Consider the following 21,319-nt stretch of genomic DNA (forward strand, 5'->3'; position numbering starts at 1 on the left):
TTTTTAGACAAGCTGACATGAAACATATCTTCAGAGATCAGACCCAGTTGTTGAGCTTCATCTCTTGTTTTTGAAAGGGCTGTGGCCTAGAAGCAGGAGAGATTTTGTGGAGCACTTAGTAATGGCTAATAAAGATGATAGAGTGGCTCAGGTTGGAAGGGACCTCAGAGACCATCTAATTCAACCCTTATGCCATTGGCAGGGATGCCTCTCGACTAGACTTGGTTGCTCAAGGCCTCATCCAATCTGGCCTTAAACACCTCCGGGGGGGGGCATCCACAACCATTCTGGGCAACCTTTGCTGATGACAGCAAACTGTGTGGTGTGTTGGCCTCCCTTGAGGGAAGAGATGGCATCCAGAAGGATCTCAACAGGCTTGAGAAATGGGCCATTTCTCACACACAATCAATGACTGTATGTTCTCTAACTGTTTGCAGGATCTGGTTTCTTTGTGCAACTTCCATAACTACGATAATCTGAGACACTTTGCCAAAAAGCTTGACCCTCGCAGAGAAGGCGGTGATCAGCGGGTAAGTTGCTGTCTCTGGTTAGTGTGAGCATTGCTTGTAAGCATCCAGAAGCAACGTGGAGAGTTCCTCTCTAAACATAAATCAAATCTGCTCTATGACATGTACTGCGTCAAAGCTTTCAGGGGGGAGCCTAGTTAGTCTGCGTAAGTAGCGGACACTTCCCTGGGTGCACCACACTCTTGACAGGGTTTTGTGTAGTCCAATTCCACATTAGATTAGTAACTCCCATTTCATGCAGCTCATCTCCCTTGCTAGATTAAATCAATAGTTTGTGATTACAGCTGCAAAGAGTTTTACTCTGTTGGTTGCATCTACTAAAGCTCTGAGCAGCTATTTGGCTCAGCCTGCAAGGCCTGAGCTATACGCTTGGCATATTTTCACCGTGATATCCCCAAGAGCACAAAGCTGCTGTGGATTTGGGCATTACAGTGCTGTAGGCAAGTGCCTGTGGCTGAGGAAGTGGCGTAAGCAATCTCTACGAAGGTAGCTACAGTTAGAAGTGTGAGGATACTGGAGATGGCAAAAACCTCTTTGCTTTTATTACCCTTAATGTTTTAAGTAAGACATGAAGATCTCAATAGGAGATGAGGCAGTAGAATGATTTTTAGAGTGCTTCTATTTGCATGTATATGGCTAAAAGAAACCTCATATATTTATTTTTTTTAAATAACATGCTAGAGCCATGAGGATGATTGGAGGTTGGAGCACCTCTCCTATGGAATCAGTTTGATTCAGGGCTGTTCAGTGTGGAGAGGAGAAGGCTCCGAGGAGACTTTATTGTAGCCTTCCAGTATCTTAAGGAAGCCTACAAGAAAGCTGGGGAGGGGCTTTTTAGGATGTCAAGTAGTGATAGGATTGGGAGGAATGGAGCAAAACTAGAAGTGGGTAGGTTCAGATAGGATGTTAGGAAGAAATTCTTCAGCATGAGGATGGTGAGACACTGGAACAGGTTGCCCAGGGAGGTGGAAGTTTTTAAGACCTGGAAGTTTTTAAGACCAGGCTGGATGTGGCTCTGAGCAACCTGATCTAGTGTGAGGGGTCCCTGCCCATGGCAGGGAGATTGGTACTAGATGATCCTTGAGGTCCCTTCCAACCCTGACAATTTTATGATCCTATGATAACTGGAAGAGACAATAACAGTTGATATGAAGAGGTGAGTCTGTTAGCATTGACTGCAAATATGGCTTTTTTTTTTTATTGTCCTTCAAATACACTAATAAATAATGTATGTTGCTTGAACAACTAGCATTCCTTTGGACCAATGGACTATGAGAATCTCCAGCAAGAACTTGCTTTAAAAGAAACAGTATGGAAAAAAGTGTCACCCGAATCAAACGAGGACATCTCCAGAACCGTAGTGTATAGAATGGAAGGTCGGGGAGAGCAGAGCTAAACGAATGGGGTCTGCTTTCATTAAATCCTTCATTTTTAAACAAAAACCTCAAGCATCTCTAGAGTTAAGCTTCTGATTTGAACATTGTTTGCCTGGTGTTTCATTTCTATATTCCTTTTGTGTAAATTCTGTATGCTATACCAAAAAGACTGTCAAAGTTCAAGGTTGGGAGGGAGCGGGGGTGAAGAAGGATGTGTGAGCAACAATACCCAAACCTGTTCACTTGGCTTTTTGTGGTTACTGAAAATACTTTTTTCCCCCCAAAAGGTAAAGCTGAATGTTTTCAAAGATATATACCACTTTGGTGTGTATCTATTTCGTTTTGTTTTTCTCTGGGAACTTTAAGTGAATAACTTTAGAGCTAAGCAAGAACTTTAAATATGGCCTCTTGTCAGGGTCAGCACAGAAGGATTTTACTTTGAAATATTCAGTAAGATAGTGTCAGCAAAAGACAACAAATGGATGGATTTCTAAATAATTGCTTACCAAGTGGAGATAGGTTCTGAGTCATCTTATTACCAGACCCTTTTTATTTTGTTATTAATGTGAGCTTTCAGATTACTTTGAACAGAATTGAATCCCTTGGATATGCCATGCTAGCCAAGAGTTTTCTTTTCCATCAGACCTTTAATAATTATGAATGCTAACATTTAAATAAAAAGAGCAGAATAACCTAGGGAGGTCTGAGAGAAGGGGATAAAATCTCTGCCTTGTTTGCAGGTTAACTAAATGCAGCAGAAAGATTTCATACCAAAGGGTTTTGAGTGTCTTGCTAGCTGCTTCTGCTGCCAGCTGGTAGCTATGACTCAGAAGTCTGCTTTACTAAAACTGCAGTGCTCCACCCTCAAGAGGAATGTAAGCAAGCTTGGATTTAGAGTGGTAACCACGTAGGGAGCAGGAAATATCTCCAGTGTGAAGCAGATAGGTAAAGCTTATTAAAACTGTTTACAATTAACTTATTTTCCGGCTGCTTGTGTGTGTGCACGTTCGTCTGTAGGATCAGAGGCTTCATTTACTTGCACATGAGCAAATTTTTATGAAGTTATCATTAATTGCTCCTTTGAAAATGATAATGCGTTTGCACCCCTGTCAGCTGGCTAAGGAACAGGACTTGCATTTTTCTACAGGCAGCTGCATCTGCTCGTTGCATAATTTCATGGGTTTTTGAGTTTCTTCAGGAGGGCATAACTTGATCTGGTGGTGTGTAAGCTTCAAATTGGCTCAATAGGCCGCCCTGGACAGAGGGAGCAGACGTGCTAAATTCTTCCCATTTGTAGCTGTTAGTTTCTTTATGATGCTAAAAATCTTAGGAAATTGTTCTCCATAAAGTTTTCCCCTGTCTAGGTTTGCAGATGATTTGATATATCTGATCCACCTGCACACATCATGCAGAGCCCTGCTTATAGAACTGGGGAAGACTCACCCAAGTGATAAATAGTATTAACTGAGGGTTTTAAGAGACAGTGAGAGACAATTCCTTAGTAACACCTCCACCTGTCCTTCCTGCCCTCTCCCCCAATACCTCTCCCTTTTTAGTTTGCCTAAAGCCCCAAAGGGAGTGAATTTTGCATATGGGGAGAGTTAAGTTTTTCCTGTTCCTTTTTTGACCCATCTGGGTGTCTTGAGCTAAAAAGCAAAGCTGAGGGAGCAAGCTGTTCTTACTCTGTTCAGGTATTGTTACTTTTGCATAAACATTTGAAATCAGCTGACTAAAGCCTGAATAATCTTTATCTAGCAGTGAAAGGATGGGCTTCCTGTCTTTTGAAGCCTAGGATTAAAATGTTGAAGTGAAAACAATACAGAATGTCAATTTTCAGTGAAATTGAAGTCCTGCAGGGATGAAGAGGCCAATCTGTGGTGCAGATGTCAATAATAAATGTCAGGCACACATTGTGTAGCTGTCAATAATAAAGATCAGATGTAGATTGCTGAATAATAGCTTTTAGACTTTTCATCACTGATAGTAAGGTTAGGTTTGTCACTTCTTGGAGGTAAAGTAAAAGAAGTAAAGGTAAAAGCTTGAGTTCTAAAAATGCCTGACCTGTTAGAGGATTTCACAGCAAACTAGGAGTTACAGAGACCTAAGTACTCAGATCCTGCACACCTACATGTCTTCACCTGAAATACCCTCAGTTGTAAGAGGGAACAGAGTGTGTCTGTGCTGCTAATGAAAAGTATCAAGAGTGATGACATGTTGCTAGTTAAATTGTTGATTTAATTACAAAAGGAAAATGAATGATGTAGGGTTTGCTTGATCTAATTCTGCATATTTATGTTTCTGGGGGTTTTTTTTGTTTCGTTTAGTCCCAGTTGAAGCTAATTCTAACCCCATGGTTGAGAATGGAAAATGATTCCATATGGCTTTCAACTTGAAAATTGACTGCATTTGTTTGTCAGTTAAGTACAAAATTTGTGGCAGAGGCAAGTCCTGCATAGGAAACTAAAAACTAAGGAAACTGCTAGACCTTTAAGATGCATAAGAAGACAGTTTAGGGTACAGCTTACACAATCTTTACTTTAGGTAGATAATCTATATTACAGTTCTGTAATACATGCTTTTGAAGCCTATCTCAGAATTGAAGCCAGCCTCTAGTTAGGATGGATCAGGAGGCAGGGAGACTTCCTTTGGACCAATTATTTTGTAGCTTGCCTACACTCCCAGATCCTTGTTCTGACCTGCCACATCTGCAGAGGGCTCTTACTGCTGGCTGGGACCATAGTTGGGTCTGCCCTGAGGACTTACCCATGCCTGCACTGTGTCTGGTGAGCAGGTCTGAGAGAAGGTGGTGATAGAGGCTAGTCACTGGATGTTGGAAGTCTACAACGGTTTTAGTGTTCACCTGTGCTACAGTAATAGCAATTCTTGATATTCAAGCATTTTTAGCTGTTTGTTGGTTTTGGTTTTGTTTTAGTTTTGTGGTTTTAGTTTTTTTTTTTTTTCCTCCCCTTTGTCAGCATCATTAACATTTCATTAGAAATGTAAATGCTTTTTACAGTTTTACCTTTAGCCTTTGTGTTGTACCATTTTTTGCTCAGTTGTTTAAGTTTCCTGTCTCGTTTTCCATTTTTTTTTCATTTGCATTGTATGTTATTTATGTATCTCAATTTCCAGCATGCTTATTTTTGTATTGATTAATAAATTTATTTTAAGCTGATTTTTTTTATTGTATTTTTTCCCCTCCCTCCCCCTCAATGGCGAACAGCTTGGTTCAAACGTATTTTTGAGACTCGGGTGAGATAAGCAAGTGCTCCAGTCTAAAATGAAACACAGATCAAGCTCTAGATAAGGAAGTGGAATAAGTAGATTGAGTTAAAACAGTCACTGAAAATTTCCTAAGAGTTCTTAAATATTTTGTACAATAATCTAATTATTTTTCTCTCTAAACTGTTATCTCTGAAAGCAAAAATCAAAAATGGCAAAGCTTTCTCACCATGGCTTTTCTAATGAAAACAGCAGCAGCACTGTGGATTTGTGGGGGTGTGAAGGAACTGTTGCAGTCACTAGAAAACTGTGGTCAGTAGTACCAGTGCCAGGGTAGAAACTTGATCTGAGCATTAAGGAGTTAAAAATACAGCTTGTAATAAATCATATATAGCAAGGAAGGTGGTCCACAAACCACATCCTTCTAGTAGCAGCCGTGGGCTCTGAACAAGGGTTAGTTGAATCTGGGTTCCTGGCAAAGCACTTACTCTTTGCCACAGGCTTACTTGCTTTTCTCTGAAAATGCATTTGAGATAGATATATTTATTATGTGATGGTTCCAAGGCAAGATATTTGTCACTCAGAGACACGTCTTTAGTGAGGATGGCTCATTTAGTTTTCCTGTGGATTGGCTTATTAACCCAAATTTCATGCACTGTGTATTTAAAGTCAGCTGTATGCTTGTAGATACATAAAACATCGGATATCAAAGGAGTTCTACTCTCTGAAAGTCATCAAGAAAAGGAAAGGTAGGAGTAGTAGTAGATGAGAGAGAACCACCACAGCTGATTTACTCTGGAATTATTTTGGCCCTTATGTTTTGATTTTCATTGTGTATTTGTGTCAAAGGACCAGTGGGTGGGTAGATGAATAAAAAAGGCAGGAGGGGGTACAAAGTATATTGTTTTTATATTGTTCTTATTTCTCCTGCTCTCGCTACAGGCGTGTCGTTGATGCACAGTAGTCAGCTGTGAACAAAGTAGTCAGTTGGGAGCTTCACAAATTATATATATCATGTTTTGGTGTCCTAAACATTGTTTGTAGGCTTTTTTACTGCTGCCTTTTTTTTTTTTCCCTTTAATTTTGTTTAAATATTTCTGTAGTTTTCTGATGGGAGTTCAAAATCCATTACTCCAGTGAAAGAACAACAGATTTATATTTTTTTCTGCAGAGTTCCTACTGGGATGATTCCATACACCTAACAATATCGCTTCAGTGCAGAATCTCTTTCAGGAATTATTGTCATAGATGCTTGTAGTGGTTGCAGGGATAGCAAGAGACTTTAAATCAGGTAGAAATCTTATCTAAAGCTTATTTCTTTATCATGCTAGTGTCTCGTCTGCTTCAAGTCTGTTCAGTTGGAGCACTCATGGCCAGGAGCTTTGAAGGGATGAGTCATGCACATCCCCATTTTCTTTCAGGAAATTGTGCCCTGGTCTGTTGAATAGTTTGTTGCAGTCTCGATGGTGAAGCTACCTACTTGGAGTAAGTGCAGGTTCCTATTTATCATCTCTTCCTCCTGGAGTATATTGTCTGCAAACCAGGAATGCTGTGATTCCTCGTGTGAGTAGGAATTAGTTTTACTGTTGGTCCCTAACACTGCTTTATGTAGGCTTTTGCTGTCACTCAAACACTTGGCATTTAAAAGGCTTCACTAGACTTGAGAGTAGCACAGCTCTGCATGTAGTTCAGTGACTTCTGTGTGTAATGACTGGGGAGGGCAGGTTGCACCAGTTTAAGTAGTTTAAAGAGAACTTAATGCAGCTGACGTAGATGCGTGACCTGGAGTAGGCTGTTAGGGTAAGTGGACCATGCAGAGTTGGAGAATAACAGCCACTTTGACACCTCCACACTGATGAGGACGTGGAAGGCTGATGAGGAAAAAGCTGATGAGAAAACAGGGTTAAAGGAAGGACAAGGGGAAAAGGGAAAAATTCCAAAAGGCTTTTCTATGCTCAGAAACGTTTCAGTCAGCCTTACTTTTTAATTTGTTTCACTTAGAAGCAGTCATGCAGGGGATTTTATATCGCTTGTAAGGGAACATTTCCTGCTTTAGCTGTTGCTCTGCTCTGACTTTGACCTAGCTGACACCTAGCTGGTGCTTTCTGTAGTTTCATCTGTGTGCTTTCCTGATGCTTGCAGAAGACCAAAGCTGTCGTCTGCATATCTTTTTCCCTGATTTCCTCTGACCCATTTATCTGATCAGTTAGAGCAGATCTTCTCCAGTTAATTAGCACTAGAATGTTGTAAATTATGGGTTGTTGGTACCATGTGTCCTGTTAGAATCAGACTTCACTCAAAGTCATTGATTCATTAGTGAAATTAATTCCATTGTTAGTTGTTCAGACTTCAGATAAAGTATTTCTGTTTCCTCCCTGTATTTGCCCTTCTGTTAATCTGGTTTCTTGAGTTTCCAGTGAAATGGCTTGAATTTGATTCTTACTTTTACATTGTCAATTATTCAGAAAATTTGAAGTAATTGCTTTGTTAATACAGTCACCAAACACCTGTTAGGCTCTTTGGAAGCACCTAAGTGCTATGGTTAAGAAGGTTTTTCACTTGAGTCACCAGACAGCTGGGGTACAGGATTTGCAGTGTTTCTGTGGTATTGCCAAGTTCTCATACATTTATCACGTGGATTTGATCTTCATCCTGTATCTTTTCTTAAATCAGGTGTGTTTTACTTAGCTGGATGTAATCATCATACCCCATTTGTATGAAGTGCAGGAGGTTCTAGTGACTAAGCAACCTAAGAATTAAACTGTACAGTCATAGAGCTTGGGAGGAATCTCTGGAGATGACCTTATCCTCAATGCAGGATCTGATATCACCTAGGTCATGTTGCTCAGGGACTTTGCTGATCAGGTGTTGAAAACTTCCAAGGATGGAGTTTCTGTCATCTCACTGGGGTAACTTGTCCCTGTGCTTTCCCACTTCCAGTAAGAGGTTTTTTCTTAACTTCAGCTGAAGTTTTCCCTTTCTGCAGCTTATAATGTTTACTTCTCTCTTTTCACTGTGCATGGTGAGCTTATCTTGTGGAAAACTGATGGCCTTTAGGGTGTCCCAGAAGTGGCATAGGTAAAAATAAGTCTTTTGTTAAGCTATAACTAACATGTATTTTCACTGCATCCTAGATATTTTTTTTCTTACACCATTGATAATGAATGAAGTGACTTAGGGATGTGAAAGTGCCACAGTGCCTTCATTTTTTTTTTTTTTTCTATTAAAGCACAACAGGCTAACTGCAAACATGGTGTATGTTGTTTGCTGAAGGACAGCATGTTGTTGTTAGGACCCTTTGTGATCAGAAGGCTTATCAAAACAATGAGCTGAGGACACAAGTGGAGTGATAGGAAGAGATAATGTTGCTTGCTTCCTGTTGATGTCATTCACTAGTCCAGCTTTTTCCTTGAGCCAGGCAACTTTATTGTTTGCTCTGGAATTAGTCATTCAGAATCACTTTGTGGGGGGGAGACTTTTAGACCTGGTTTTGGTTATATGTGTAGCTTTGGCTTTCTTTATGGGAAGTGCATTTCACACCTCTTTTTAAGGGCTCTTAATCTTCTCCAACCTGTAATTGTTTCAAGACAACTAATTAAAATGTAATCTCAGTCTAAGAATAAACTTCCTAATCAAATGTGTGAAAAAAAGCCCACACAGGCTTTTGTAGAAGAGGATTAAGAGTTATGGCTGAGGCCATGGAAAAACAAGATAAAACAGCAGAGTATGATTTGCCCTATGTACCAAAGGCTGTTGGGATAGTGTAACAGTTTTGATAAATTCACAGAATAGTTTAGGTTAAAAGAGACCTTGAAGATCATCTAGTTCCAACCCCCCTGCCACAGGCAAGGACGTCTTCCACTAGGCCAGGTTGCTCAAGGCCTCATCCAGCCTTGTCTTGAACTCAGGAAGGGGGCATCTACCACCTCCCTGAGCAACCTGTTCCAGTGTCTCACCAGCCTCACTGTAAAGAACTTCCTCCTACTCTCTGGTCTAGATCTGCCCTCCCTAATCTTCAATCCATTCCCTGTTGTTCTATCACTCCAAGCCCTTGTAAAAAGTTCCTTCTGGCCTTTCTCATAGGCCCCTACCAGGTACTGGAAGGCTGCTATAAGGTCTCTGCAGAGCCTTCTGTTCTTCTGGCTGAACAGCCCTAACTTTCTCAGCCTGTTCCCGTAAAGGATGTGCTCCAGGCCTCTGATCATCTTCATGGCCCTCCTCTGGACACCCTTCAGCAGCTCTGTGCTACTCTTGTCCTATGGGCCCTTGGACTGGACACGGTACTGCAAGTGGGGTCACAGGAGAGCAGAATTTTCAAGGCTTGAAGATAAAACTATGAAGACAGGAGATCTAGTTAAGCTAATAAACATTTCTGATGCAAGAAAAGCAAGAACTGAATAAATAGTCTGAAAATTAGAACATGGTAACTGGAAACTTGTTCTTCATAGTTTAGAAGCAGCCCTCCCTACTAGATCAGAGGGCACATTGGTAATGAAGTTTCCCCTACTTTACTTTCAGCCTCTAAGTGTCCTCAATCCCTTGCAATTTTCAGTAAATAACTTTTGAGAACACCCTCCTTTATTTTGGGAATAATTTCAGCTCTGACTTCTGTAGTTAAGAATAAACTGTCATCCACAAAGTGGGAAGTCCCTTAGAGCCTGGAAAGCTGGTTGTGTGGATATCAGTCCTAGTCAATAGGTCCTTGAAAAGCCAGACATGCTTTTGTCCTCTCCTGGCTGCATTATGTCCTGCTTAACGCAGCTAGTGTCACTGAAGCACCCATCAGCATTCTGCTTTATCCATGTGACTTAGGCTTGATCCCAGCCCTTTGGTCCCAAATCTTGCAGTGTTAGTAATGTCTGTATCCAGCTACTTCAAAGGCTCTTGTTGTGTTTTTTTCCCTGCATCTGGTGTCAGTTGGTCAGTGTTCATTCCCCTTGTTAAGATTTCTGTGCAGATTCTGTCTGTTTTTCTGCCTCAGAAGCGTTTTGCAGGGGTTGCCTATTGAGAGGACTGATCAGGGTCTGCCAAAATCAGTACTGTGAAATGATCAACCTTAAGATCCCTGGAACAGGTTACTGCAAGAATTATTATTTTGCCATTTTGGAACTTGCAGTCATTTTCACACTCACAGATTGCATTGGCTTGAAAGTGACCCTCAAAGGTCATCTTGTCCAACCCCCACCCTGCAGTCAGCAGGGACACCTCCAACTAGGAAATATTGCCCAGGAATAAATCAGGTCTGATCTTTAATGTCTCCAGGGATGGGGCCTCAACCACATCCCTGGGCAGCCTGTTCCAGTATTCCACAATTCCCACTGCAAAGAACTTCCTCCTGATGTCCAACTTAAATCTGCCCTGTTCCACTTTCAAACCATTGCCCCTCATCCTATCACCACAAGCCCTTCTAAACAGGCTACCCAGGGCTGTGGTTGAGTCCCCATCCTTAGAGACATTCACAATCAGACTTGATGTGGTTGGAGGCGTCCCTGCTGACTGCAGGGTGGTCGGACAAGATAGATGACCTTTGAGGGTCCCTTCCAACCCAACGCAGTCTGTGAATCTGTGAGTTTGAATACCATGATTCTTGGGGAAGAGGCTTGTATGCAGGGATCCACTAAACTTTGTGACCTGCTCTGCACCTCTGGGGCTCAAGTTCTGGAGCCAATATTGGCATCTTCTGAGGGAGGTATTGGTGGGAGTTGGGAAACATGGCTGGCCAAAATAGGCTCAACTCACCCCGTGGGGTTTTGTGCATCTCAGGAGTGGAATAGATGGGCATGGTCTTTCTGAAAATCCCTCTTACTGAAGGTAAGTAGATGTTTTGCTTCATCTAGTCAATGCTGCTTAATTCTTTAACTCTTAGTTCACGTTGATTGCATGGTCTTAGCTGTAACTTAAGCAGCATCACTTCACTAACACTTCAGAATGTATTAGTAGCTGGAATCAGAAATAAGAAGCTATTGCTTGTTGTCATGAAATAATGTTTCTGCTTCAAGGACAAGTTCAACCTATACCTTAGTGTCTTTAAGGCACTTGAGCAAATCACCAGTGGGAAGCAGACTATTAATTCTGGATTCACAAACTGTATTGGAAGTATCTAAGTCTTTTAAATTTCAGTTACAAGATCCTAAGTCTCATTTGTTATCTAAAAATTCAAGTTAAATGTAATCATCTCTGATCATGCAGTGGTTCAGTTGTAGAACGCAGCTCAGTCACACCTCTGACTCTTGCTTTTTTGCCATACAAGTTAAAAGAGATATTTTATGGCTTTTGACTCATTAAAGAGCTTGCACCTCCTGCTTGTTAGTATTTAAGATGAATCAGCCTTTTCACAGGCAGACAGATGTTGTGTTGAGGAGAACCAGTGAGACAAACTTTCCAGCAATTGATATCCACTCCATGGCCACTGTTGGTATTGGAGGAGGTGAATTCAAAGTATTCTGACAAAAAAAGACTTGAGGCAGAGATGGGCAGAGACTTGGTTTACTGTAAAATGCAGTGGTAATCCTCTAACTAGTTGGTACTTTACACTTTTTGGCCTGTAATACATATGAATGTGTCTAGAGAAGGGCAGTGAGGCTGGTTAAAGCCCTGGAGCACATGGCCTGTGAGGAGCATCTGAGGGAGCTGGGGTTGTTCAGTCTGAAGAAGAGGAGGCTGAGGGGAGACCTCATTGCTCTCTACAACTCCCTGAAGGGAGGTTGGAGTGAGATGGGAGCAGCCTCTTCTCTAGCCCTGATGCTTGCCACCAAGGAGACAAGGGTTTCAGGCTTCACCAGGGGAGGTTTAGGCTGGCTATTAGGAAATACTTCTTCACTGAAAGAGTTCTCAAACATTTGAATGATCTGCCCAGGGCAGTGGTGGAGTCACCACCCCTCAGTTTAAGTGGCTTGTGGACCTGGCACTTAAGGACATGGTTTAGTGTTGACTTCAGTGCTGGGTCAAGGGTTGGACTGGGTGATCCTTGAGGTCCCTTCCAATCAGATCGGCTGTGATTTTAAGGTAATGAGTTCCTTGTATTTCTGTGTAACCAGCACAGCTATGTAGCTGCAGGAAGGGTCTGTAGGTAGGTTGCAGAGCACTGGAGGGCCTCTTTGTTGTGCTTTTAAGTATGATAATTAAATGGTAAAAAAAACCCCAAAATATATATCAAATATGAAAATAAGTGATTAAAAAAAGTGATAAATGTGATAAATAAACCATCCCAAGTGGTTACAGACTGCAGGCTGTTAGAACTGTGTTGTCATCCCAGCTGGGCAAAGGGAGACTGAGGAGCCCTTCTGGAACCTGCTTTGCTGGCCTGCCTGGGGTTTTTTGTAGCTATAGTAGGAGCAGAGTTGGTTTAAAGGTGCTTTGGATATGCATACGTGAAACACAACTTCTCTTGTGGTTGTGGCCTAGACATAACTCATGGGAGAAGAGAAGCAGCTTTCAGTCTACTCACAAATTGTGTCAGAACGTGGCTGCTGAAAATCATAAGGCAGTAACTGAGGGATGAAGAAGTTTCTGAGGCTTGGTTTTCCCCCAGTCACAGAAGCAGTGTGAATAATTGCTGTGCAAGCTACATTTTCAAGTTGATTCCACCAGCAAGCCTCCCAAAATAACCCCTGTGGTAGCAGCTTTCAAAGGCACTGTTGCAGCTTTGACTCCAAAAATAAATGATGCATCTGCAGCTCGTAAAACTGAAGGAGCTGGGGATAATCCTCTGTCTCCCATCTGGAAAGAGGAGCCTACACCATCTAGAGGAAAAGAAAGGAGAACTGATGTGTTAGGATGTGGGCTGGAGAAGGAAAAAAACCAAAACCAGCAAACAAGCAAAAACCCAAAAGCACCTAAACCAAACCCAACAAACTAACAGAACCAAACTCCAAAATTGTATTTCCTGTGTTAGATTCAAAACACAGAAGAGTAAATCTAGGCAGATTCTAGAGTTATTTTTGCACTTCCCTCAAATAAGATGAGGAAATGAAGATCAGTAGTGCAGAAAATAGGGAAGGAGGTGGTGGAGAAAGTCCTGAAGGAGAAAGGAAAGCTTTATGGAACAGCTTGTTTGTATTTTCAGATGTTTCTGTACTTCATCGCTATGTGCAAGCATCTGTGTTAATTTATTTCCATATCCTCTGCTGGTTTGTTGTGTAATGGGAACAAAAGAATTCTGAGGAATTCTAACTCCATAAATGCCTTGTGAACCTTGTGTTCAGTTAAAGTTAGGGCAAGAGGCTCAGTTAGAGCTGACACTACAGTCAGAGAATCCTAGAGTTGTTTTGGTTGATAAAGAGCTCTAAGATCAGCAAGTCCAACCATTAGCTCAACATCACCATGGCCATTAAGTCATGTCCCAAAGTGCCATGTCCACATGTTGCTGTAGAGGCAGATAGGGTCTGTTGATCACTCTTACTCAAGCCAAAACACAACTTGTGTGCTTCAGAGAGTTATTTACAGAAATTGTCTTTTCTTAACTGATAGGTTAGGGATTGCTGTGGTGTAATCCATAGGCTGCTTGGTGTGCCTTTGTGGACTGTCCATCTCCTTGAATCAGGAAGAACCTCACTAGGGAAGCTCTGAGAGCACTTCAGAACTAGCCCTCATGTGGGTGAGGCACCTAAACTAGTCTGGGATTCCCTGATTAAAACACAGCACTCAAGTTTGGGTGTTGTGTCCTGGCAGGCTGCTTGTGCTGGCATGGGGCATGTGAGTGGGCACAGAGATTGACATCTCAATTAGGAAGTGGAGGCAATGCTTAAGTGATGCTTGAAGATCTCTGCCTGAGAGGTGTTACATGGTTTTACCAAGGGAAAGTCATGTTTAACCAACCTGATAGCCTTCTATGAGGACATAACCAGGTGGGAAGATAAGGGTAGAGCAGTGGGTGTGGTTTATCTTGGTCTCAGTAAAGCATTTGACACCATCTCCCACAGCATCCTTGTAGATGAACTGAAGCAGTGTGGTCTGGATGATTGGGGAGTGAGGTGGATGTGAATTGGGCGAAGGAAGGAAGTCATAGAGTTGTGGTCAATGGGACAGAGTCTATCTAGTTGGAGGCCTGTGTCCAGTGGAGTCCTTCAGGAGTCACTACTGGGACCAGTACTAGTCAATGTATTTTTGTATGACCTGTATGAGGACACAGAGGGCACTGTCACAAGTTTGCTGATGACACCAAACTGGGAGGAGTGGCTCACACACCTGAAGGCTGTGCTGCTATTCAGTGGGCCCTGGGCAGGTAGGAGAGTTTGGCAGGGAAAAATTGAATTAAATCCAACAAGGACAAGTGTAGAGTCTTGCACCTGGGAATCAACAGCCCTATGGATCAGTACAGGTTGGGGACTGACCCACTGGAGAACAGCACAAGGGAAAGGGACCTGGGGGTCCTGGCGGATGTAAGGGTGACCATGAGCCAGCAATGCGCCCTTATGGCCAAGAAAGCCAGTGGCATCCTGGGGTGGATTAGAAGGGGTATGGTCAGTAGGTTGAGAGTGGTACTCCTCTCCCTCTAGTGAGCCCTGAAGAAGCCACACTGGAATACTGTGTCCAGTTCTGGGCCCTTCAGTTCAAGAGGAAGCAGTTCAGGGACATGCTTGGAGGAGTCCAACACAGTCACAAAGACTTTAAAGGGAATGGAACATCTTCTTTCTGAGGAAAGGCTGAGGGAGCTGGGGCTCTTTAGCTGTGAGAACAGCAGACTGAAGAGTGACCTCACTGATGTTTATAAAGATGTGAAGGGAGTGTCAGGAGGACTTCTCTGGCATGGGCATTGTGGACATTGCAACACCAGTTTCAGTTGGTTGTTACAGAGCTCTGTCCATGCCAGGCTGAAAACCAGCAGTGGGCAGACAGCAGTACAGAAGGGCTTTTGCCAAACCCCTGTTGTTCTGTTTGGGTATTTGTTTATGCATCAATCTTACTTTTGACTTTCCAATGTTTTCCTTACCTTAAGGTACCAACTTCTACTTTATTTCAGGGGCAGCAAAGCAGAGGATCAGCTTTAGGACCCAGTTTGGTCCAGAAGGCAGCTGTATCCTGGGCTGCATTAAAAGGAGGAGGAGGGAGGTGATTCTGCCCTTCTGTTCTCATGAGACCGCATATAGAGTACTGTGTCCAGTTCTTGCGCCCCAAACATAAGAGGGACATGATGCTGTGTGAGTGGGTCCACAGGAGGCCCCAAAGATGATCACAGGGCTGGAGAACCTCCCCTGTGGGGACAGGCTGAGAGAGTTGGGGCTGTTCAAGGTGGGATAAGAGAAGGCTCTGGGAAGACCTTACAGCAGCCTTCCAGTACCTGAAGGGGGCCTACAAGAAAGCCAGGAAGGGATTTTTTTACAAGGGCTTGTAGTGATAGGATGAGAGAGAATGGATTGAAGCTTGAGGAAGGCAGGTTTAGACTGGAGATTAGGAAGAAATTCTTTCCAGTGAGAGTGGGGAGACACTGGAACAGGTTTCCCAGGGAGGTGGTGGCTGCCCCTTCCCTGGAGGTGTTCAAGGCCAGGCTGGATCAGGCTTTGAGCAAGCTGGTCTAGTGGAAGGTGTCCCTGCCCATGGTAGGGGAGTTGGAATTAGATGATCTTTAAGGTCCCTTCAAACCCAAACCATCCTATGAGTCCGTGAACGGTAGAGCAGTGTTACCCTGAAGCTGAATTTTGCAGCTTTCAATACTTTGTGTAGTCCCTCTTGGCTGATGTAAACTCTGGTGCTGCCTCATCTGCCAGCACTTGGCCGTCTGTAACGGTCAGGCGAACAGGAAGCGTCTCTCGTAGTCATTCTTTCCCCAGTATGAAATATTAATCCTGGTTTGCTAGGCAGACGCTCACCTTGGGCAGCTTAAGCATCTATTTTTGACAGCGCAGGGTTAATCCCCTCCTGAGCCGGCTTAGGGCTGCCGGCCGCTGCTGACGGTGGCTTCGAGGGCTCAGCACGGAACGGCCGCGGCCGTCTCGGCCTGGGCTCTCCTGGCAAGCCCGGCCCTTGCTCATGGCTTCGGCATGTCGGCGTGACCCAGCTTCTTTCTGTCTGTCAGGACAGTCGCTGAGCCTTCCCCCTGCTTGTCACCAGGCCGCGTCGGGATCCGCCATGTTCAAATAACATCTGCCAGACTTTGCCTGTGGTGCTGCCGCACCCTCCTGCCGGGCAAGGGCTAAAGCAAGATAGCTGAGATACCATCAGTGCAGGCTGACCGTGCTGCAGCCTTGGTGGCACTGAGTGGTGTGGAGAACTGTGCCTCATATGCACGTGCCCACGATTTGGTCTGATTTCTGCGGTGTGTTCTATACTGATGAAGAGCTGCAGGACTTTAGTCCCACTTCAGTGCGGCTCTCCTACAGCAATTCTCAGGGGCTTGGGTGGCCTGGGTTGTCGTGCACTGAGACTCTTGCTTCTCTGGGACCCGTTCTGAGATCCCTCGGGTCTCTGTGGTAGTTGCTTGTCACTGGGGAAGTCCTGAGCTGCAAGAGGTGAAGTTAACATCCTAGCTGAAGTTTATATCCCAGTTCATCTCCAAACCTCTGCACTGTGCAGTGGAATGTTTAAACTCTGTTCTTTTGGCCAGTTGGCCAGGAGAACAGGGTTCCCAAAGGAAACATGTTTTAAATGTCCCCTTTTAAGCACAAAAAATGAGATACTGAGAGAGAGAGGTGGCTTTTAGTTCTCAACTAGCTCTGCTATCTGTCTTTTCCCCCTTTGTTGCATTGGAAAGGCACACTGGATCTGGTGCATAGTAAAGTTCAGATATGGAAAAATCCTTGAGAAAAAATATTCACTCAAACTATCTTTTTTTTATTTATCCCATCAATATTTTGAGCTTTTTCCCTTTTTTTGAGGGCTACCTGTGGCATTGTCCTTAAATACCATGTGAAGAGCGTTGGAAAGATGGTTGGTTGGTTTGTTTGTCCTTGTTTGTATAGCCTTTTGCAGCAACAGCATTTTAACCTCTCAGGCTTGACTCCATTCCTCAGCCACCTGTAGAAACAGCAAAGTTGGAAGTAATATTCTTTTTTTAGTCTGTAAATTCTGTCATGTTTTGAAAGAAATTATGAGGGAGGGGGGCACTGTCAGCAAGCAGGACACAGTAGGAAATTAAAATCCAGATACAGTGACCTTTTTAGCTAAGAGCTTCTCATGGAATTAATCTAGCTCTGAGCTATTTTTTTTTTCCCCAAAAGGATTTGTTGTCTTTGCCTGCACAGCTGTTTGGCTTCCCCATCCTCATGGAGCAGAGGCTCATCCTGCTGTGCTGGACTCATCACAGCCATAGCAGTGCAGGACAGACAGCTCTGTAGCAATAGGTTGGATCATCTTGGAGGTCTTTTTCAACCCGCATGAATCTGTGAGTGGGACACAGGGGCAGGTACAGAGCACAGGGCTGGTATGGTTAGCTGCTGGGGTTTGGTTGCTGCCTGAGGTCTGGATGGTTTACAGTAGCACTGAGGTGTGTGAGGCAGTGGGCAGAAGGTATCAGGTCACTTTGTTTGCCCACAAGACCATAGCAGTTCATCTCCATCTCCTGGCCTCAGTTTACCATCTTTTTGCTGACAGGGATAGCAGCTTGCTCTCCATGAAATGTTCGGAAGACAGAGACCTGGGACTGTTTAGTCTGCAGAGTAGAAGGCTGAGAGGGGACCTTATCAATGTCTTCAAATACCTGAAGGGTGGCTGTCAGGAGGATGGAGCCAGGCTTTTTTCAGTGATACCCAGTGACAGGATGAGGAGCAGTAGACATTAACTCAATCTCAGGAAATTCTATCTCAGCATGGGAAAAAACTTTTTTACTGTGAGGGTGCTGGAGACCTGGAGCAGGCTGCCCAGAGAGGTTGTTGGAGTCTCCTTTTCTGGAGAGATTCCAAACCTTCCTGGACGTTACAATTCTGGGCAACCTGCTCTAGGCATATCTGCATTGGCAGGGTTGAACTGGATGATCTCCAGAGGTCCATCCAGCCCCTACCATTCTACAATCCTGTGATCTGCTCTTGATGGTGTGAGAGCTAGGCAGTGCTACACATGCTGCTGTTCTGCATTAAAATCAAAACCTCTTGACTAGTGTCTGTGGAGAGAGAAGTGAGTCTTTTCTCTGTCTCATAGAGGGATTTGCTTTTAGCCATCATGAGACTGAAGCTGTGTAAACAAGTCTTCTCCTGTGGGCTGCATTTCAGTCCGCTGTTCATCTAGGAAGGACTATTTGGTTCCAAACACCCCGCAGAATGGTGGGGATTGGAAGTAACCTCTGACATTCATCAAGTCCAGTCCTCCTTCCAAGGCAGGATCACTTAGAGAAGGTCACAGAGGAACACACCCAGGCGGGTTTGGAATCTCTCCAGAGATAGAGGCTCCTTCACCACCTCTGGGCAGCCTGTTCCAGGTCTCCAGCACCTTCACAGTAAAAAAGTTTTTCTCTTATGTTGAGATACAATTTCCTGAGATTGAATTAATGCCCATTGCCCCACATTGTATCACTGAAAAGAGACTGGCTCCATCCCCCTGACATTGACAAGGTCTCCTCTCAGCCTTCTCTTTTCCAGCACCCATAAATTAAAGAAGTTCCTCCTCATGTCCAGATGGAATTTCAGTTAAGCTTTTCAGATCAATTAGATGTATCAGAACTCCAGGTGTAGTAGGTAGCTTCAGCATATAAATGCTAGAGTGCTAGAGTTAAACCTCCCTTTTCTTGAGGTTTTTCAGGATGGTTCACTGAGAAATTGAGGAACAGCCCCAAAACTCTCAAATCTTACCAAAATACTTTTACAGTGTCTTTGAAGCTCTTGTGTTTGCAGTGCTGTGTTTCCTCCATTCACATGCAGCTGGCTTCACATCTGAGTCCTGCTGTTTCAAGGAGACCTCCTCAAAGCTTTTACCTCCTTGAAACTTTTAGCTCCATCAGCTTTAGGACATACTTAAATAACTGCAGTATGAAAGCCTCAACCTGGGAGTCACTTCAGTGGTCAGTTTTCCCTTAACTTTAGTGTTGTTGGGGTTTGGGGGTGGTTGTTTTTTTCTCTTCTTCCCACCCCATGTTTATCTGAAACATCTGCCACAGTGGTCTGTCTTCCGGCTGCTCTGACCTTGGGGTGGTTCCTTCCTTTCACTTCACCTCAGTGTAGTTGTTCAACAGCAGCTGTCTTGGCTTTTCTTTCTTGTGCTTGACTCGGATCTGGTATTTCAGGGTGGGAGCTGGGGGCAGAGAACCTCTTACCTGATGCCTTAATAGATTTACTGCTTAGAATCATAGAATGGTTTGGGTTGGACGGAACTTCTAAAGGTCATCTAGTCCAACCCCTGTGCAGTCAGCAGGGACATCCTGCTGTAGATCTGGTTGTTCAGAGCCCTGTTGAGCCTGACTGTGAGTATCTCCAGGGATGGGGCCTCAACCACCTCCCTGGGCAACCTGTTGCAGTGTTCCAGCACCCTCATGGTAAAGAACTTGTTCCTAACTCCAATCTAAATCTGCTCTTCTGTCATTTCAAACTGTTGTCCCCCATCCTATCACTGCAGGCCATTGTAAACAGTCCCTCTGCAGCCTTCTTGCAGGCCCTCCTCAGGTACTGGAAGGCTGCTATTAGGTCTCCCCTGAACCTTCTCTTCTCCAGGCTGAACAACCCCAGCTCCCTCAGCCTGTCCTCACAGGAGAGGTGCTCCAGCCCCCAGATTCTTTGTGGCCCTCCCCTGGATGTTTATTGTGAATTAAGCAGAGTTTTCTTGTTACCTGCATTTGTATTTCCTTGGTTTACATTATTTGCCTGAAGAGAGGAACAGCTTTAACCTCTCCCAGATCGCTGAGAGGCACAACATAATCTAGCTGCAGGTGTCCCTGCTGACTATGGGGGGTCAGATAAAGTGACCTTTGAAGGTCCCTTCCAACCCAGTGCAATCTGTGAATCTGTAAGATTATCCTGTTGGAAAGCCTCAGGGATCTGCAAACTACATTTTGTCACATTGTTACAGGAAATGAAGGCAGCTTCTTAGCAAAAGCTTCAGCTGAATCCAGAGGGATTCTTGACCCTAGCTGCCCTTGGAAAGGTATTTTTCTGGAACACAGGAAGGGATGTTATTTTTATTTATTACTTTAATGCACATTTGCATTTCCCAGAAACATAAAGAAGCCCAGCCAGAATGATCAGTTGCCTTAGAAGTAGATTTTAATATGGGTGTAATGTCCTCTGCTCATCTTAGATGTGGAAAATGGGAGAAGAGTCAGTAGGACATGAATTGCCTGAGTATAACCAGCCAGGCACCAGCAGCAGAGCAATGCTCAGCTCCTCTTTCAGAAGGAAAACTGAATCATCCTGATGAAATGCAGTGATTATCAAACTCAATTCTCCTTCCATGCCTGCTTTTAAATGCAATGCACAGCCCAGGATCAATACAAGGTGTACATTCGGTCCAGTTCTGCTGTCCCCAGCATAAGAAGGTCATGGAAGTGTTGGAGCGAGTCCAAAGGAGAGACACAAAGATGACCCAAGGGCTGGAGCACCTCTGCTGTGAGGATAGGCTGAGGGAGCTGGGGTTGTTCAGCCTGGAGAAGAGAAGACTCTGGGGGTGCTTTTCGATACCTGAAGGGAACCTGTAGGAAGGCTGGAGAGGGACTTTACGTAAGGGCGTCTAGAGACAGTACAAGGGGGAATGGTTTTAAAGCTGATGGGGAGTAGGTTCAGACTGGTTCTCTAGGAAGATATTCTTCAGTATGAGGCTGGTGAGACTCTGGAATAGGTTGCCCGGGATGGTGGTTGATGCCTCCTCCCTGGAGGTGTTAAAGGCCAGATTGTATGAGGCCTTGGGCAACCAAGTCTAGTTGAGAGGTGTCCCTGCCCTTGGCAGGGGGATTGGAATAGATGATCTCCAAGGTGCCTTCCAACCTGAGCCATTCTGTGATTCTTTCAGGAAGGTTTAATGTTTTGGTGTGGCCATGATGTTTACTCTGGAAAGCCTAATGAGAGTGCTGTTGGATATTTGCACTGGTATCTTGTGACACTGTCTCCATGACAGCTGCAAGCTTAGATGAGAAAGGCTGAGACACAGCATCCCTTGGGGAGCTACCCAGGGGCGAGGGGAGAAACAAAGGCTGTAGGGGTGGGTGGGCTCACCCATAGACGACTGGTTCTGCAGCCAGAGCAAAGCCCACCCTGATGTGCTGTAGGGGTTTTGGTCACTGCTGTTTTCTTTTTTTCAGAAGCTTTAAACCAAAAAAAATCCTCATGGGAGGAACATTGG

The 21,319-nt window shown here is 44.1% G+C and overlaps 1 protein-coding gene across 5 annotated transcripts in view; it reads left to right on the plus strand.

Annotated features, from left to right (window-relative positions):
* Positions 1-21,319, plus strand: part of GLS (glutaminase) — a 73,949-nt gene that overhangs the window by 43,221 nt on the left and 9,409 nt on the right. For 4 of the 5 annotated variants that reach the window (XM_068137921.1, XM_068137922.1, XM_068137923.1 and 1 more), the window contains one exon: positions 438-530. In XM_068137921.1, coding sequence (XP_067994022.1) covers positions 438-530 — 93 coding nt within the window. Of the gene's footprint in view, positions 1-437; positions 531-1,776; positions 5,079-21,319 lie in introns of those variants that run through there. The other variant, XM_068137924.1, reaches the window with a different exon arrangement.

Source organism: Melanerpes formicivorus, unplaced genomic scaffold (genome assembly GCF_026170545.1).
Source record: "Melanerpes formicivorus ecotype bairdi unplaced genomic scaffold, bMelFor1.0.p_v2 SCAF_5, whole genome shotgun sequence".
NCBI lineage: Eukaryota > Metazoa > Chordata > Aves > Piciformes > Picidae > Melanerpes > Melanerpes formicivorus.